General features: G+C 39.1%; 1 protein-coding gene across 1 annotated transcript in view; it reads left to right on the plus strand.

The window, feature by feature from the left end:
* Positions 1-19,836, plus strand: part of KLHL20 (kelch like family member 20) — a 59,363-nt gene extending 39,527 nt beyond the window's left edge. The window contains exons 8-12 of the mRNA XM_058701706.1: positions 1,331-1,474; positions 9,325-9,458; positions 10,495-10,703; positions 13,831-13,937; positions 18,142-19,836. Of these exons, the coding sequence (XP_058557689.1) occupies positions 1,331-1,474; positions 9,325-9,458; positions 10,495-10,703; positions 13,831-13,937; positions 18,142-18,226 (679 nt within the window). The 3' untranslated portion in view covers positions 18,227-19,836. The remainder of the gene's footprint in view (positions 1-1,330; positions 1,475-9,324; positions 9,459-10,494; positions 10,704-13,830; positions 13,938-18,141) is intronic.
* The last annotated feature ends 486 nt before the right edge of the window (positions 19,837-20,322 follow it).

Below are 20,322 nucleotides of genomic sequence, written 5' to 3' on the forward strand. Positions count from 1 at the left end.
ATTTGGCTATTGTTGAAAGTGCTGCTATAAACATTGGGATAAAGAAGATGTGGTTTATATATACAATGGAATACTACTTGGCAATGAGAAAGAATGAAATATGGCCTTTTGTAGCAACGTGAAAAAAAAAGAACATGTGCCCCTATGCATCAGCACTCCTGTATCCCTGGGGTAAATTCCTAGCAGTAGTATTGCTGGGTCATAGGGTAGATCTATTTTTAATTTTTGAGGAACCTCCACACTGTTTTCCAGAGCGGCTGCACCAGTTTGCATTCCCACTAACAGTGCAAAAGTGTCCCCGTTTCTCCACATCCTCTGCAGCATATATAGTCTCCTGATCTGTTCATTTTAGCCACTCTAACCAGCGTGAGGTGGTATCTCAGTGTGGTTTTGATTTGTATTTCCCTGATGGGGAGTGACATCGAGCATCATTTCATGTGTCTGTTGGCCATCTGGATGTTCTTTGGAAAAGTGTCTATTCATGTCTTCTGCCTTTTTCTTCACTGGATTATTTGTTTTTCGGGTGTGGAGTTTGGTGAGTTTTTTATAGATTTTGGATACTAGCCCTTTATCCTATATGTCATTTGCAAATATCTTTTCCCATTCCGTCGGTTGCCTTTTAGTTTTGTTAATTGTTTCCTTTGCAGTGCAGAAGCTTTTTATCTTGATGAGGTCCCAATAGTTCATTTTTGCTTTTAATTCCCTTGCCTTTGGAGATGTGTCGAGTAAGAAATTGCTGCGGCTGAGGTCAGAGAGGGTTTTTCCTGATTTCTCCTCTAGGGTTTTGATGGTTTCCTGTCTCACATTCAGGTCCTGTATGCCAAAATCATTTTTACTGGTCAAATTAGTAATTACTGTTTTTAATGGCAAAATGTAATAAGCAATGTAAGGATACATCAGTAGGGATAGTATTAAATAATATAAGGCACACACAATAATGAAATGTTGGAAGAATCTAGAGCTATATCTATTAGCATGGGTAGATCTCAGAAATATGTCGAGTGAGAAAACAGTTCCTACGTTGTGGTATTATAAAGTATTGTCTTGAAGGACATACACCAAGTCACAATGGGAAGAGACCAGAAATTGGTGGAACTCAAAGGGAAATTTAGCTTTGTCAAAAACTTTCTGAAAAAAGTTTTAAAAGAAAACATATTCATATCTAACTTGTTTAAATAAAAATTAAGTTTAAAAACTAAAACATAAATTAGCATTACATACGCTTTAGTTATTAATCAGTCCATATTTACAGGAAAGAACATAGACTGTGTAGATATGGCCAGACTTTCTTTGTATAGTACAAACTCTGCTCTTAATGTGTTCTCTGCAGGTACGACCCCAAAACAAACCAATGGAGCAGCGATGTGGCTCCCACAAGCACGTGCAGGACGAGTGTTGGCGTGGCAGTGCTCGGAGGCTTTCTCTATGCTGTGGGGGGCCAGGATGGCGTGTCCTGCCTCAACATTGTTGAGAGGTGATCTCTTCAAATCATTTTCATTTTTTTAAAAGAATATAAAGGGCTCTTTAAGACCTAAGAAACAGCTTAGGACACCAGGGGAGCCACTATTCAGTGGATATCCCATGGGCTTTAGGGGAAAAGTTTTCAGTTGATCTTAAGTGTAGGAAGATGAAAGATATAACCCGATTTCCAAACTGTTATACTGCTTAAACCTAACATTGAAGAGTTGGAATCATATTTTAAATTACCTTCTATATATGATACCAAGTGTACCACTTCTGCAATCTGTTCTCTTTCCCCAGTGCTTGAAGTGTATTTAGTGACTTTGCCCAGACTTCCTCCAAAACAATGATTAAAATAATAATACTCTGTCTAGCACATCTTACAAATACCCCAAAGTATATGGATTCTCATTAATTCTTGAAGTCCACTTAGGGAAATCTGGGTTGGCTGCCAAAGTTTGATTTATACTTTTACAAATCAGTTAATTTTAGTGAAATACATTCTGTTCTTAATTTCTTGCTCCATCAGCTTTTTGTCACTCTACCCTAGAGACTGGATTTTGGAGGCCTTTGTGTTATGATTATTGTCAAGAACATACCCTATTTCATTCTCACTTCTTAAAAGGAAATGCTTCATGACTCTTCAGAATATTTCAAATAGCATTTACGGGTTGGGTTACCATGTTTAAGTTGAAGAGTTTAACTCTGCCTTAAATAGAGATAAAGTTGCAGGTAACTCTTGAAAGCCATTTTTAAAATTATTTTTCTGTTAAGAAACTTATTTCTCCACCTTCGAAACTCTTTGCAAGAGGATTCTGGGAAGATAGCAACAAGTAATCTCTCTAAATTCCCACATAAGGACAGAGCAATAGATAGCAAAACTACAAACCTAGGAACAAATTATGGAACTTGGTTGGATGATAGGGTGAATGTACTTAACACTACTGAACTGTACACTTAAAAATGATTACAGTGGCAAATTTAATGTATATTTTGCCACAGCTTTTAAAAAGCCCTATGGGCAACATTGAAAATAGAACTAGGGGAGAGAGTATCCCCATTAACACCAAAACACCAGTGGGCAAAGGCAAAGTACCAAAAGCCACAAGACCTACATGATATCAGTGTCTGTGCAGGAGAAAATACAGAAAAGCAATCGAAGTATGACATATATAAGAACAGAAGAACCCCAAAATAGACAATATATATTTATTAGGAAGTGTGAGAGGAAAATTTAGGACCAACAGCTGAGACTAAGAAGGGTTTTTGCTCACTCCTAATATAGAGTAAGTGCAAGCGACCTATAATAAGATCTGAATGACTTAGAAAAGAGTTGTTCAACCTCAGCACTATTGCCATTTTGCACCAGATAATTCTTTGTTGTGGGGGGCTGTCCTGTGCACTCTCACATGTTTAATAGCATCCTTGGCCTCTTCCCACTAACTGCCAGTGGCACACACCTGGTTGTGACAACCAGAAGTCTCTAGACACTGCCAAATGTCCCTGGATGGGGAGAGGAGTGGTGCAAAGCCACGGCAGTTGAGAACCAGCTGCCCTAGAGCCATCTAGTCCCTAGGAACCCTCAGAACTGACCAGCAGGATGACCTTCCAGAACAGTTCCCACACTTCTGGCTGCAGGATCAAAATTGAGCAGGACAGAGTTATTATCCAATGGGAAGAGAAGACCAAGATGAAAAGGAGGACCAGTGAATAAAACCAATAAATCTCAGGAAGCAAACCACTCTACTTTTTTAACACTATAGGAAAAAACTAGAAAAAGCTCCATGAAGTTAGAAAAATTATCATGAACACTCCTCAAGACAACTCATTTCATGTAAAAATGAACAATAGCAAAGCATTGAGGTTAGATCCAATACAGAGTTAATATATGGAGAGAGAATAAGCAGCAGAATAACATCTCTATAGACAATAAAAGCACAGCAGAAAGACATGCCCACAGAACAGATCAAAATTGTAAGCAACTATTTCACAGTGTGCTTAATGACATTAGGAAAATGATGCAAGATATGAAAACACTACATAAGTCAGAGTTAGAAAAACCCAAAAATGAAGTGGCAAAACTCAGAAAAATATTAGAAATAAAAGGAAAAATCACTTCAGAATGAAGACTAAACTAGAAATAAAACAAGTAACCCCAGAAGATAAATAGAAGGTGAAAGAGGAAATGTTTTAAAATAAAAAAATAAGGGGCGCCTGGGTGGCGCAGTCGGTTAAGCGTCCGACTTCAGCCAGGTCACGATCTCGCGGTCCGTGAGTTCGAGCCCCGCGTCAGGCTCTGGGCTGATGGCTCAGAGCCTGGAGCCTGTTTCCGATTCTGTGTCTCCCTCTCTCTCTGCCCCTTCCCCGTTCATGCTCTGTCTCTCTCTGTCCCAAAAATAAATTAAAAAAAAAACGTTGGAAAAAAAAAAAAATAAAAAATAAAATAAAATAAAATAAAATAAAAAAATAAAGGAAATAAAAGGTTTTGAGAGAGAGCAATAAGTATTGAAGACAGGTAAAAGTCCAGTATACAAATAATAGGAGACCATGAGGAAGCAAACCAAAGCAAGAGAATGGAACAGATGCTAAGAACTATAATTCAAATCTGTTCTAAGAAAAAAAAGTGGAAATTGTTTATTGAAAACAATTGAAATTGAAAGGTTGCAATGTACCTTCTGAATACTGACCCAGAACAATCAACATCAGTACCTATTCTAATAAAATTATTGGACCTTGAAGAAGAAGGAGATAAATTCTTTAATCATCAACAAAAAAGTACATATTACTTATAAGGGAAAGAAATTTAGATTTACCCTCAGACTTTTTGAAAGCAATATTTTATGCTAGAAGAAAATGGAATAACATATTTAGGCTAATCAAAGAAAATGTAAGCTAAGGATTTTATACCCAGAGAAACTGAAGTATGAAGGCCACAAACTGTTAATATGTAAGAAGTTAGGGAACACTGTTCCCATGAGTCCTTACTGAGGAATCTACCACAGAACTTCAGACAAAATTGCTAGAGACCTTGATAGAGGGTGAGCATGAAACATACAGAGAATCCAGGAACTCTGAATAAAGGGCGCAAAGAGAGAGTAGCTTGCACTGGCTGTATGCTCAGTTAGTACAAAGGTGGTACAAGTATTTTCAAAAGTGGGAGGAGAATGGGAAGAGATAAGCAAAAAGAATTGTAATTCTTCTCAGGGACGTTGAAGTGATAGTATTGCTATTCTGAGACTGCAGTGTATATGTGGAATAAAGAAAATGGGTATGGGTTATTCTGATTCTATCCTCTCCAGGTTTCTTGAAAATTAGAGTTCTTGATGTGGAAGAATATGAATGTAAAATAGAAGTTAAATAAAAGACCTTGTAGCCTAAATTTCAATTTGAATTAAATTCCTCATTTACAAATAATTATATTCTAGCTCTGTCAATTGAAGAGGCCTAGAAATAATGACCAACTAGTGGCAGTGAACGTCTCTATTCCTGGACTGGGTCTTGAAGTTCCATTTCCCTAAAAGAAACCAGGGCTTCTTGGAGAAATGTCTGTTTCCAGCTTTAGGACAGGAAATGTACAAATAAGCCTGGACCAGCGTGGCATACCAGAATATAAGCCATCTATCAAAGACTAGGAGATGTCAAAGAGAGTCAAGAACAAACTTGAAGGTGTTCCCACTTGACCAAAGATGGGACATTTTAAACTTTAAAAGAGACAGTAATTATGATTGATTAAAATCCAATAAATATATTTAAATCTATGAGTTCCTACTGATATTTTTTTAAACTCTACTTAGTTGCCTTTAGAAATCACAGGGAATTAATTTATCATCTTGAGTACTAGTAAACAAAGTGAAAGAAGCATGCATATATCCAACGCTTCTTATATGAACTGTATCACATATGAATTGGGTACAAAATAGTAGATAAGAGGATTGTTTCTTTATAAAAATATCCAAATGAGGGAACATAAATGATTGAATATCACCATTTTGCAACACTTAGTAAATAAATAGACCTAGGTGTTAATAATTAACAGCTGCTAACATACCACCTTCTGTAGTGTTGCCAAAGGGACCAAATGTGGTCTGATCAAACTTCTGAATCCAGAAGGTCTGCCAATTTGCAGAACATACAGAGGACAGACCAGTGCATTGAACTGCACTATGAGTGTCCAGTCAATCAAATCCATGTTGTGGGAGAAATTGCAGGTTGAATACCCCAGGTTCTAAAGGATGAATTGTGTGTGTGGGGGGGGGGGGGAGGGGGGGGGGGAAGAAGGGCTATGGAGGAAAAACCTGTAGGTAAAAAGAGACTTGAAAAAAACTACAGTGAACAAGAGTAAGTGTCTAGGGATGCACACTTGGGTGGTAAAAACTGTAAAGAAATACAAGGAAGTGATTACTGTAAAAGTCAGGATAATGGTTCTCTTGTGTGGAGGAAGGCATTGAGTTTGGAAAGGGATACATCCAAAGGGCTTCCAGTGTGGCAGGCAAACTTATTTTTCTTGACCTGGGTAGTGGGCTTTCCTTGTAATATCTCATTAAACTATACATTTGTTTCGTGTGGCTTTCTAAATCGATGTTTTATTTTACAATAAAAAGTTTTAAGAATTATGCAAAGACTTCAGCTTCCAAGTAGAATGCAGTAAGTAGTGACAGCCATCACTCCCACTGCAACAACTAGGGGAAAATGAGAGCACAAATATACTTTTTTAGGGGCTCCTGTGTGGCTCAGTTGGTGAGGAGTCCAACTCTTGATTTCAGCTCAGGTTGTGACCTCACAGTTCGTGAGTTCAAGCCCCACATCAGGCTTCGTGTTGTCAGCACAGAGCCTGCCTGGGATTCTCTCCCTCTCTCTTTGCCCCTCTCCTGCTCACACTCTCTCACTCACTTGCTCTCTCTCAAAATAAATAAATAAACTTAAATATATATATATATATTTATGTGTGTGTGTGTGTGTGTGTGTATACACACATGTATATACATACATATATATGTATATATACATATATATACACACATACATATATACGTATATACATACATATATATACATACATATATATGTATGTATATATATGTTTGGGTTTTTTTTAAACATCAGAGACATGTGAAAGTAACAAGGACTAGATGAACTAAAATTCTACTGAAGAGGAAGCCCATCTATGTGAGCTGAGATCATCAGCTATTTTCTTCCCTGGGGGCATTTGCCAAGTGTGAAGGGTTGAATATTGCACTTGTCTTAGGCCAAAGGATTCTCCTGGAAGAGAGGTATATCAGTAGAACTTTTAACAGTCATGTAGGTCGACATGACAGATTGGAATCTAGGACAATTCTAAACATACTGCTGTTTTTCCCCATGAGATGTTTTCTGAATGCTAGGATAGCTCAGTCTCGAGGGAACCAGGGTGAGTGAAATCTCAGGCAACCTTCCAGTGCTTAGAAGATAAAGCCCTGCTGTGGGGAGGGGCTTACAACAAATACATGACAGCTTGCATCCTTGAGACATTTGAAAATAGAGGTGGGCAGAGTCTAACAAAAGCTCAATTCCTGATTGGACTGAGGCAATCAATATTTCACCCTACCTGCCTAATACAGGGAGGAGTGAATCCACTGCAGGCTGTGTGGGAATGAGGGGGGTAATACCAATTTCACCTTCTAGGATTTCATTCCTTTATAATGTGCAGCATACGATAAGAAATTATGAAACATCTGAAGAAACAGAAAAATATGGCCAATAGCTGAGAGAAAAAAAAAATAGAAGCAGACATTTAAGTGATCCACATTTAGAGTTAACAGAAAAAAACTTTAAGTATAATAAATACATTAAATAAAATAGAGGATAAGATTAAAACTGGGTAAAAGGTTGGAGAATTTAAATATAGAACTGGAATCTAAAAATAATATGTGTTCTACAACTGAAAAATACAATCTCTAAAATTAAGAACTCAATGAAATAAGATTAACTAGACACAGTAGAAATAGACACAGCAGAAGACCGAGTTAATGAACTCAAAGACAGATTAATAGAAAATACCGAAACAGAGGAAGAACAGAGAAAACAGCATGGAAAGAACAGACTCTCATGTGTCCCAGACACTCATGGGACACAGTCTAACATACATGTAACTGCAGTCCCAGAAAAAGAGAGATAATAGCAGAAGCAATATTTGGAGACAGAATTTTTGGCTGAGAATTTTCCAAAAGTGATGAACCATAAACTGTATTCAAAGTGCATGAACTCCAGGACACCTTCACTCACTAACCATAACCTTTCTCCAGGGCCTGCATTCTCCAGCATTTATATTTCTGCTTCTTTCATCTGTATTAGTTACCACATTCTCAGAATCTGTTTGGAGGTTTCTCCTTTGAGAACATGCTCCATCTCCCTCTCTTGCTTCTTAAGAGCGAGGTCTATTTTTAGTATCCTTTATTTTATTTTATATTTCCTGCAATATTGATATAGTTTGCTATACACTACTTAAATATACTAACAGAATTTCCTACCCATGTAATAAAATGTCAGCACTATTCCGATTTTTATCATATTTACTTCTGAACACTAGTAATTTATCAATCAGGACCCACTGAGGAAAACCGAAGCTGTATCAGTTATTTGACTACAAGGAATGTTCAAAAATTGGCCAGCAGATATCGAAGGGCTGAAAGAAGTGAAGACACCAAAGTAACTGTAGGAACCCAGATCTGGGAACGCAAAGGAGAGAGATCAGAGTTACGGGAGCCTAGAAGCCTAGAGGACAGATCCCACAGAGCCAGAACCATCAGCACCCAGGGAGCTGGTGCTCTGAAAGCTGTGACCCTTCTCCATGAAGGGTTCTCTTGCTGGCTATTTTTGGAAGATTGTATTTTCCAAAGATGATTACAATACCTGCCATTTCACATGCTCTTCGTATAATTTGACTTTAACACTCTTCTTACTGAGAGGTGGGATTTATGTTTCCTCCCTTGATTCTGGGTCGCCTTGCAAGAACCCCAACAGTGGCAGTATTTGACTCCTGGGGCTAGGTCATAAAAGGTGATACATCTTTCACTTGGATCTCTTGGGGCACCTTTGAGGCCTTGAGCTGCTTGAGGTTGCCATGCTGAGAGGAAGCCCAAATGAGCCGGCGTGGAGAGACCCTGAGGCTACTTGGAGAGATGCCTGGCCAGCCCCTAGCTGCCTTAGCATTCTGCCCTTCCAGCCTCAGCCCCAGCCTGAGAGCAGCCAGACACCTGAGCCAGAACTTCCCTGTGAGGCCCTTCCTAAATTCCTGACTCATGGAAACAGGAGAGTTAATAAAATTATTTTTGAATCCCTGAGTTTGGGGGTGACTTACACAGCTGTGGTACTCTTACCTCAGGAGCTCAGAGGAGGTGCCTCACAGAGCCATGACTAAGACCTCTAAGAGGCACAACAAGGCTAGTTTTAGAAGTGCCAGGAAAAGGCTAGAAGCTGCAATTCGCTGGTTCCGTCAGAGCGAAAGGGCCTTTGCTGAGACAAAGCTGACAGGGTTGGCAAACACACAGAAAGGAGCCTGTCCCTTCTCCTGCCCTGGACTTCCAGCGTCTGGTCCTTCCTCTCAGCACAATCTAACAGAGAGCCAGCTTGGCTGAGGAGAAACGCTCTTTTCAGAGTTCTAGCCCTAGCATCACAAGGCAGAGTATAGGAAACAGCTGAATAACAGACACAGGCACAAACTCTAAGATTTCTCTTCCTAATAACCAAGTAAAATATGTTAGATTCTCACTGTGCATGTGACCATAGCATGTATCCAACATATCTTCAGCATGGTTTCACATCTTATGAAAAAGGCCTCACTTAATCAAAACAGGCGTGCAGTCTTTGGTTTCTCCCTCACTGCAGGTATGATCCAAAGGAAAACAAATGGACTCGAGTGGCTTCTATGAGCACCAGAAGACTAGGCGTGGCCGTGGCTGTGTTAGGAGGGTTCTTATATGCCGTAGGTGGCTCTGATGGGACATCTCCACTCAACACAGGTGAGTCCCTTCCAAGGTCAATGTGGTTCCCCCAAAGCAGCATATTCCTCAGGAGAGTCACCCTACAAAAAAGTATAAAAATCCAGGTGATCCTATAATTTTAAATTACAAATATAAATTACAAAATTTAAATAATTTATATAATAATATATTTATTTAAATAATTGAAAATTATTTGCCCCCTAAAAGAGTACAACTCTCAGCTCTTCCTCGGCTCCTTCTGCAGCCATAGTGTTCCACTGTATTCCCCAAATATTTCTTTCTCCTTTCTCTTTGCAAGCTTTGGAATTTATAATGAATAAAAGAACTGTTTTCCCAATAGGATTATTTCCCTGCCCCACCCCCAACCATCTCTCCTTAAAAACCAAAAACAAACAAACCTGTATTATAATCTAAGAATAAATAAAAACTTACAGCTGTAAGCTGGTTTATGTGTTAGTCCTCTCTCTTTAGAGATAATGGATATTTTTGCCCAAGGATATTGTTAGTGTGGCACCCGCATCAGATTCATTGTCACTTATCTTGTCTTCTGCTTATAGTGCAGTAGGAATACAGGCAAAGGGGTACGAGAGCACAGAAGCTGTCTGATCATGACAATAAATTAGTAGTATGGAATGGTGCCTACAGGTCTTACAGTCCAGTCTCCTCATTTAAAGATAAGGTGGGGGCGCCTGGGTGGCTCAGTCAGTTAGGTGTCCGCCTCTTGATCTCAGCTCGGGTCATGAGTTCAGGCCCCAAGTTGGGCTCCGTGGTAGGCGTGAAAACTACTTAAAAAAAAAAAAAAAGATAAGGTGAGGCCATGAATCATATTGTCAGAACTAGAACTGAGGCACCTTTCCACCATACCATACCCAAACCAAACCCGTCCCTGATGAGATTATATTGGTATTGTAGAAAGATATACAAGTCCGTCTCAGAAGCAAAAATCAGATTGTGTATCAAAAATATGTGTTATCACAAAATTTTAATGACTATGAGGAAAACTAGAGGTGAGAAGAAATGGTTGAATGGTCACTTACTACTTTTCCCCCTACAGTGGAGCGCTACAATCCTCAGGAAAACAGATGGCACACCATAGCCCCTATGGGGACCCGGCGGAAACACCTAGGCTGTGCAGTGTATCAGGACATGATCTATGCCGTAGGAGGTAGAGATGATACTACAGAGCTTAGCAGCGCTGAGAGATACAACCCCAGAACTAACCAGTGGTCTCCAGTGGTGGCTATGACATCCCGCCGTAGTGGAGTAAGTGCCTCGCTACTGAAAACTTGGGAAAAAAGCACCAAGAGACGGTTGTGTGGGAGAGCTCTGATCTGTAAAATACCGGGACAGTAAGGAGGGGCACTATTTAGGCAAAACAACCCCTGCTGCTTTTGTACTGGAAAAAAAAAAAGTAATTTCTCTTAATTGCTGTTTTCTCCAGTGGTTAAATATCTCAGTCAATTCTATCTTTAATGATAGAATTATTCTTTGTGATTTATCTTTCATCAGTTGTTTTCCTAAAAGACATTGCCCTATCTTATCCACTACCTTATCTAACTTCACCCATATTCATCCCTCTCAATTAGAGCTAAATATTCCTAACTAATTTCTAACTAGTTTCTAGGTAATATTCTAAGTAGTTGGCACACCAGTTCAAATGTTGAGGCAGAAACATACCTGGCCCCACCACCAGTCCCCACAAATAGGTTTGAGTCTATCCCATCTGTAGTCTAGACCTGGTCAGGCTGACCTATGTCAAGTTCTAGACCATGGGTGACCTGTGACTACACGAGACTTTCAGGGTGAAGTACAGAATTCATCCATCCTAGGGCGTTTGCTTCAGAGGGAACTGTAATCCATAAACCACTGATTGTGGCAAGAGTCCATCGATGTTGGACAACAGGTGGGAAAAGCCAGCAGTAGTTAAAGAGTCCGTGCTGTGAGGATAGAAGGGAGTAAATTCTGGTTCGCACAAATCAGGGAATACCACTGGTAGGCATCGGCAGGTCAAAGCATTCCCATGCCTGTGGCTCTTTATTACTGGTGGCTAACAGCTTCTTAGTCACACTCCTATTGTTCTCACTGCTACATTCTGATGATTTAGCAAATATTTATTTATTTGTTTATTTGTTTAAATTTACATCCAAGTTAGTTAGCATATAATGCAACAATGATTTCAGGAGTAGATTCCTTAATGCCCCTTACCCTTTTAGCCCATCCCCCCTCTCACCACCCCTCCAGCAACCCTCTGTTTGTTCTCTATATTTAAGACTCTCTTGGGGCGCCTGGGTGGCGCAGTCGGTTAAGCGGCCGACTTCAGCCAGGTCACGATCTCGCGGTCCGTGAGTTCGAGCCCCGCGTCGGGCTCTGTGCTGACAGCTCGGAGCCTGGAGCCTGTTTCGGATTCTGTGTCTCCCTCTCTCTCTGCCCCTCCCCCGTTCATGCTTTGTCTCTCTCTGTCCCAAAAATAAATAAAAAACGTTGAAAAAAAAAAAATTTAAAGACTCTCTTATGTTTTGTCCCCCTCCCTGTTTTTATATTATTTTTGCTTCCCTTCCCTTATGTTCATCTGTTCTGTGTCTTAAAGTCCTCATATGAGTGAAGTCTTACGATTTTTGTCTTTCTCTGACTGACTAATTTCACTTAGCATAATACCCTGTAGTTCCATCCACGTAGTTGCAAATGGCAAGATTTCATTCTTTTTGATTGCCACGTAATATTCCATTGTATATACATACCACATTTTCTTTATCCATTCATCCATCGATGGACATTTGGGCTCTTTCCACACTTTGGTCATTGTTGATAGTGCTGCTATAAACATGGGGGTGCATGTGTCCCTTCGAAACAGCACACCTGTATCCCTTGGATAAATACCTAAGAGTGCAATTGCTGGGTTGTAGGATAGTTCTATTTTTAATTTTTTGAGGAACCTCCATACTGTTTTCCAGAGTGGCTGTACCAGTTTTTAGCAAATACTTATTAAGTGCTTACCGTGTGCTAGGAAAGCAAAAATGAGTGTGACGACTCATCAAGGAGCTCCCAATTTAGTGAAGGAACTTGAGATGTTTACAGCTAACTACAAAAAAAATTATAGTAACAGCACGTGCATTATAGGAAAACATGGGAGAATATGCTTAATGTGTTTGGGGCAGTGAAGAGACTTACCAGAGAAAGTCGCATGTACACTAGGCCATAAAAGAAGAAAAAGATTCTCTAAAAGAGGGAGACAAAACACCAGCCAAGGAACAAGGTGCAAAAGTATGGAGGTTTGCATATGTGGATCTTGAGAAACTTAACAGAAGACCATGAGGGAAGGGAAGGGGAAAAAAATAGTTACAAACAGAGAGGGAGGGAGGCAAACCATAAGAGACTCTTAAATACAGAGAACAAACTGAGGGTGGATGAGGGGGTAGGGGAGAAGGGAAAGTGGGTGATGGGCATTGAGGAGGGCACTTGTTGGGATGAGCACTGGGTGTCGTATAGGTAAGTGTTGAACCACGGGAATCTACCCCAAAACCCAAAAGCACACTTTACACACTGTATGTTAGCCAATTTGACAATAAATTATATTTGTTTAAAAAAAGAAAATACTTTAAAGACAATGAAATTAAAAAAAAAAAACTGAGGGTTGATGGAGGGAGGTGGGTGAGAAATGGGCTAGATGGGTGATGGGTATTAAGGAGGGCACCTGTTGTGATGAGCACTGGGTGTTGTATGGAAGTGATGAATCACTGAATTCTACTTCTGAAACCAATATGTAAACCAACTAAAATTTAAATTAAAAAAAGAAGAAAAAAATCTTAAAAAAAAAAAAAAGTATGGAGGTGTGAAAACGTGTGGTATTTTCTGGGACCAGCAGTTAAATCAGTATTATTACAACATAGGGCACATAAGGAGGTGAGGCTAGAATGGGCTCTTATGGGTTTCTGGAGGGCCCGAACAACATAATAAGGACTTTAAACTTAGGCGGTAGAGAGGCTTCATTTTTAGAGGAGAGTGACAGCATGGGTATTTTAAACAGAATTTTAGTGGCAATTTAGGTAGTGGATTAGAACAGGCAGATACCAGAAAAGTGAGAGCCCTTTGGAGGTTCCTACTCCCAGTGATGCTTTTCTAAAATTTTTAAAAATCTGTTTTTGACTCTGTGTGAATACTTTAATTGAATATATAATTTTATTGTTCCAACAATGTAGTAGATTTTTGCCATTACTTTTTTCTCTGTATTCAAGTAAGCCATAATATAAGGCCTTAAAAAATATCTTTTAGTAAAAGATTTATGTAGAAACTTATGTGGAAACTTATGTAGAAACTTATGTAGAAATTTATGTGTAAATTTTGCCAGTGATTCTCTGGCTTCTTCAGCAGCCACTATGTTTTGGTCCTACAGGTTGGCCTGGCAGTGGTGAATGGGCAGCTCATGGCTGTAGGAGGCTTCGATGGCACAACGTACTTGAAGACCATTGAAGTTTTTGATCCTGATGCAAATACATGGAGGTAACGTTTAAGCTACATTGCAGATCACCTCACTGCTGACTGGAAAATTATGAGCATAAGGTTGCCCGTGACCGTCAGAATCGGGCTGGTCAGTACATTGAGAAGTGCTTTTGTGGTACTAGGAAGAGAGCTCCAAGTTACCCCTATTTGATGGCTTATTTTGACTTCATTGCTCGAAAGTGGCTGACATCTTACAAAATCTTCTCTTTAGTAACTGTCCAGTTTTATAATAGAGATGGCAAACACAGAAAAAAAGTCTCCTCTCTAGCTTCGTCGTGTGCAGCTGAGGAAAGTGAGGCACTGAGAAATGAAATGAACAAGTTAGTGACAGAGTTAAAATTGGAACTTAGATCTTTCACTCCTAATCTGTCACAATGTTTTGGTGTTCTTGTAGGTAGCTTTATACCCAGGAAAAACAAATTGCAGTTACTTTTGAAAAATTATAGTTTATTTCATTTTTTTTTTTTTAATTTATTTTTGGGACAGAGAGAGACAGAGCATGAACGGGGGAGGGGCAGAGAGAGAGGGAGACACAGAATCGGAAACAGGCTCCAGGCTCCGAGCCATCAGCCCAGAGCCCGACGCGGGGCTCGAACTCACCGACCGCGAGATCGTGACCTGGCTGAAGTCGGACGCTTAACCGACTGCGCCACCCAGGCGCCCCCAGTTTATTTCATTTTTAAGCTGATTGTTTTCTTTAAGCTTTTAAAATCTATTTTTTTTAAATTTTTTTTAACATTTATTTATTATTGAGAGATGGAAAGACACAGAGCGTGAGCAGGGATGGGGTAGAGAAAGGGGGAGACACAGAATCTGAAGCAGGCTCCAGGCTCTGAGCTGTCAGCACAGAGCCCGACGCGGGGCTCAAACTCACAAACTGCGAGATCATGACCTGAGCCACAATCGGTCGCTTAACCAACTGAGCAACCCAGGCGCCCCTACTTTCATTTTGTTTTAATATAATTTATTGTCAAGTTGGCTAACATACAGTGTATACAGTGTGCTCTTGGTTTTGGGGGTAGATTCCCGTGATTCATTGCTAACATACAGCACCCAGTGCTCATCCCAACAAGTGCTTTCCTCAATGCCCATCACCCATTTTCCCCTCTCCCCACCCCCTGACCCCCATCTACCCTCAGTTTGTTCTCTGTATTTAAGAGTGTCATACAGTTTGCATCCCTCTCTGTTTGAAACTATTTTTCCCCTTCCCTTCCCCCATGGTCTTCTGTTAAGTTTCTCAAGTTCCACATATGAGTGAAAACATGGTATCTGTCTTTCTCTGACTGATTTCACTTAGCATAATATTCTCCAATTCCATCCATGTTGTTGCAAATGGCAAGTGGGGGCATCTGGATGACTCAATCGGTTAAGTGACCAACTCTTGATTTCGGCTTGGGTCATGATCTCATGGTCATGGGATCGAGCCCTGCATTGGCATGGAGCCTGCTTGGGATTCTCTCTCTCTCTCTCTCTCTCTCTCTTTCTCTCTCTCTCTCTCTCTCTCTCTCTCTCTCTCTTTCTCTCTCTCTCTCTCTCAAAATAAGTAAATAAATTTTAAAAATTAATTAAAATCTTTTAAAATATATTATTATTCTATTTTAAAGTCTATTAAATTTTAACAGTCACTTTTAGGGAGGAGTCTACATTTTATTGAAGAGATTTAACTATGTTGGGGCGCCTGGGTGGCTCAGTCGGTTGTGCATCCGACTTTGGCTCAGGTCATGATCTCGCAGTTTGTGAGTTCGAGCCCCACGTCAGGCTCTGTGCTGATAGCTGGGAGCCTGGAGCCTGCTTCAGATTCTGTGTCTCCCTCTCTCTCTGCCCCTCCCCCACTTATGCTCTGTCTCTCTCAAAAATGAATAAATGTGAAAAAAAATTTTTTTAAAAAGATTTAACTATGTTAAACTATAGAGGATTAACTTTACTTTTAAATCCTTGTCTTAACAATCTTAACAAATCTTTCCTAAGTACTTCTTATAAATTCACATAAATCAGATAACTCATGCATTTATTTTTTCAAAAATTTTTACAAATTTAGCAAAATTCTCTTAAATTTTAAAACAAAATCATAAGTCCAGATCTTTACTCAATCACACGTTTTATACTCGATTCACAAAACTAATCTGATAGATGTCTTATTATGCCAGAGTTGCTTAAATATTACAAGAACTTAAAATGTCAAATATATAGTTAATTCTCAAACTTAATACAAAATGTTAATACTATAGGTTGGATGTACCTCCTGTCTACACTTAATTCCAAATATTAGCCTTCTAAGAAAACAGTTTTACCTTCCAAGCAACATGGGTTTTCTTTCTCAATAAATTTGGCTTATTTGCCTAAATACATTTAAGGGAACCACAGATCCCAGTCTGGCCTGGGATATGAGGCAGCAGACATTCTGAAAGATCTTTTTCATGAACATGAAAGATAAGCTGAGATCTTTGTAGTCCTTATTCCAAAAGGGTCTGTCTCGTAGTCCATTCCTGCCGCATTCTAAGTAGACATTTTGTAAATTTGAGCCCGTAACTACCCACCCAGATCTTTTCGTCATTCTAGAAGATTCAGCTAATGAATGTACTGAGATCTTTTTATAATCTTCATGTCTGGGAAAGCCATACTTTTACAGATATTTAAATGATAGGCTTTGGATTCTGCCTCTCTCATGTCTCTGTAAGACTAGGTCACAATACTGAAGTCAGACTAAAAGTCAGATGTTGTAGCACTTTGGGCTTCTGCATCACATTTCACAACCTTGGTTCATTAAGTAAAGATAGTATTACTGAGTGAGTGTTCTAGACCCTGGGATACAACAGTGAACAAAACAAACTTTTTTTTTTTTTTTTAATGTTTATTTATTTTTGGGAAAGAGTGCAGGTAGAGGAGGGGCAGAGAGAGAGGGGGACAGAGGATCCGAAGCAGGGCTCGAACTCAACGAACCATGAGATAACGACCTGAGCCAAAGTTCGTTGCTCAACCGACTGAGCCACCCAGGCACCCCAAACAAACTTCTCTGAGACTGGAAGTAACATATCAGGGGGGTAGAAGCTCTATGGTGACTAGCAAAGGGGGTGGGAGTGTCCAAGGAGGAGTTTCCACTTTAAAATATAGCCTAGCAGGCCTCACTGCAAAGGTAAACATTTTAGCAAAACCCAGTAGAGGTAAGGGAGAGATAGCAGGAGGTTTTTATGAATAGGAGCCCCCTCCTCCCTTGTGACATATTATCTTACACACTCCGCTTCCTTTTTTAGTGGAAATTTGAGAAGATAGCCAAATTTTCTTCTGACTGCTTAATCACTATGATCCTATGTAATGACCTATTTCTCAGTAACTATCACTAAATAGAATTAGTAACATATGACCAACTAATATTTAGGAAATTCTTAAGAACCATCTTTTGAGAGATTACGATCTCCATTTTTGTCTCAGACTTAAAACCAGTTTTACCTTACAGCTGTAAGGATCTAATCCTCTTTTCCGTGGAAATCTGTACTTTTGAAGATGGTCTTGTTCACAAACTCGATGCTGACCTTATTCACTCCTATCCAGGTTTGTTCCATAAAGGAGGAGGCTTGTAAGAAGACATAGAAGACAAAAGGATAAAAATAGTTGCTGTTTAGGCAGAGGGAAGTGTGGGTAGGAAAATCATATAGCCATGGTCAAAATTAGACACAAAAATGTAGAATATATGATTCTATGTAATTGTTCGAAATCAGTTTAGGTGTAAAGTTTTAAAGTCGTGATGCGAAATGTGGATACGATGCTCTTATTCTTAAAACAGTATCCTGTGAGACATTTTCAGCCAGTGTCTTAAATAATTCTGCTACTTGCCAGTGTTCAATTCCAGCTCCTAATCTTTGGAAGAGATGTGTGAAGCGAAATTAGTTGTGCAGGGCGCCTGGGTGTCTCTGTTGGTTAAGCGTCCAACTCTTAATTTCGGCTCAGGTCACGAGATCACAAGTTCATGAGACCGAGCCCTGTGTTGGGCTCAGTGTGAAGCCCGCTTGGGATTCTCCTCTCTCTCCTCACTCTCTGCCCCTCCCTCCCCTGCCCATGCTCTCTCTTCCACTGTGTCAAAATAAACACATTAACTTTTAAAAGAATAAAAATATTAGTTGTGATAGAAAACGTGTTTTATTAACATCTAAGTTATAGAAGAAACTGTTTTTTCCACTTTGAAATCTGATTTTATTTTTCTTTGCAGGTTATATGGCGGGATGAATTACCGTCGGCTGGGGGGTGGTGTAGGAGTTATTAAAATGACACATTGTGAATCCCATATATGGTGAACATCTAGAAGACAGTCGTATACGCTCCTCTGTATTCTGAAGAGCTTTGACTTTGGAGCTTTGTACAGCTCAAGAAAATATTAGAACAAATTTTATTCTTTGCCGGTGCCTCAACATATGGAAATATAAATACAGTGAAAGTACTTCAACTGCAAGATGCCACCTTTGCACAAAAATTTTCAATTCTGTGCAGAATATTTATTTTTGGTTTTAATTTATCATAGGTTTTTTTGTTGTTGGGTTTTGTTGTTGTTTCGTCCTGTTTTGCTTCGGATTTAACCTTCCTCCCACTAAAAAAGGAAAAAAAGGATAGGAAAAAAAGGTAAAAAACTCCCAAGCAGCAAAAGTTAATTTCTAAGATACTAAGTTTGAAAATACTAATAAGGGGAGAAGGGCTGTACATGATCTAGTTGTTATCGCCAGGCACTCCATCCACGTGGCTCCACTACTTACAAGGACCACCCAGTGACAAAGATAGGGATGCAAACTGTATTATTTGGCCATTATCCTTGCACTAAGCACCAGAAGACTTGAAAATATTAAACAAACAAACAGAAAGGAAACACTCATTTTAAATAGTACAACTCAGAAGGAATATTGGATAGATAAAACCAGGACTCAGACACTAAAGTTTTCATCAGTGGAAGTTTGCATCTTGTTTCCTTCCATATGAACTTGTTTTCCACTATATTTAAAGTCTTTTTTCAAGATAGTATTTTCATAGAATTTCTGGTAGCTCCAGAGCTCTGCTCAGTGCCTCTGTAAAAACACTATACAATTCTTATATGCTGTCGAGAATCCTCCGATAGAATCATGTGCTACTCTGCAAGACTTTTTGCTCAAAAATATTACTGACTGAAACAACTTTCCTTCTTGTTTCCTTATTGCTACTAAGGACCAGCAGGGAGAAACGTCTTCTCCCCAGCAGTGAATACTGTTACGCAATTTACACTTGACGCTCAGGCCTGCTGAAGCTGAGGCTGACCTATAATCACAGCCTCCAAGGGAATGAATTCTTCAGTTCGTGTAATAGTACATGCTAATGAGTAAAACTGAGGCATTTTATTAATAAAACCTTGGTTCTTTTATACAAACTATATATCATTATCTTCATTCTATAAAGCCACTGTTAACTACTTCTCTCAAATTGCACTTTCTGGTGAAAAGTTAAAATTTTTAAGGAAAAAAATGATACAAATTTCAGTGGTCAAAGTTTTATCATTGTGTTCATAGAGCAATTTTTTTCAGTGTATTTTGCAGGAAAATCTTTGAATAAGACTTTAACCACAACCGAAAGGAATAACCTTCTCCTCCCTCCCCCCAACTACAAAAATGTTTGGCAACTTTGTGTTTACATTTAAAGATCATTTGCACCTTTACAAGGAAAAGAACTAAGTATTTGGTAAACAGTTGTTTACATGTATCATTTATGCTTTTTTCTAGCATGTATAACTTTTTTAAATAAAGGTAGTATTTACCATAAAACAAGTTTTGGTTAATGCTTTTTAGTGCTTGTGTCTCTGCTATTTAGTTTCTATATCATTTGTATTTCCTATATGTGAAGTTGTAAGTACTTTCAACCTAAAGGAATAAAGGATTGCCAGCTAGAATTATGAATTTTTATTATATATTTTATATAATAGTATTTTATCACCTAACCTCTAAACTTATTTTCTGGTGGAACACTCAAGAATTATATACTTTTGAGCCAGAAGGACTTAACAGTCATGTGGGCCAAACCCATTTATTTGCTCTAAGAATGAAAACCAAAGAAGTCCTCACAAAGAGTAAATAAATATGGTCAATGAATAGAACCAACATTAAATAACATTTCCCCAAACTCCCACTCCATTTCTCTTTCTACGCCACACTGCTACTCCAAGCCTACTTGAAACAGGGCCTAGAATTAAATATACTAACAGACTTTGACTAAATCTGGTATGTAACATCAAAAAATTATAAACACTTTTAGGAGATCCTTACAGTACTGTATCAAGTTAGTCTTTAAGACCAAAATGACATATTTCCCAAGACTCTACTATTGCATAAATTGTAAGAAAAGGAGAGGAGTAAGAACAGGAACAAAATCCTAGGGA

This window comes from Neofelis nebulosa, chromosome 15 (genome assembly GCF_028018385.1).
Source record: "Neofelis nebulosa isolate mNeoNeb1 chromosome 15, mNeoNeb1.pri, whole genome shotgun sequence".
Classification (NCBI taxonomy): domain Eukaryota; kingdom Metazoa; phylum Chordata; class Mammalia; order Carnivora; family Felidae; genus Neofelis; species Neofelis nebulosa.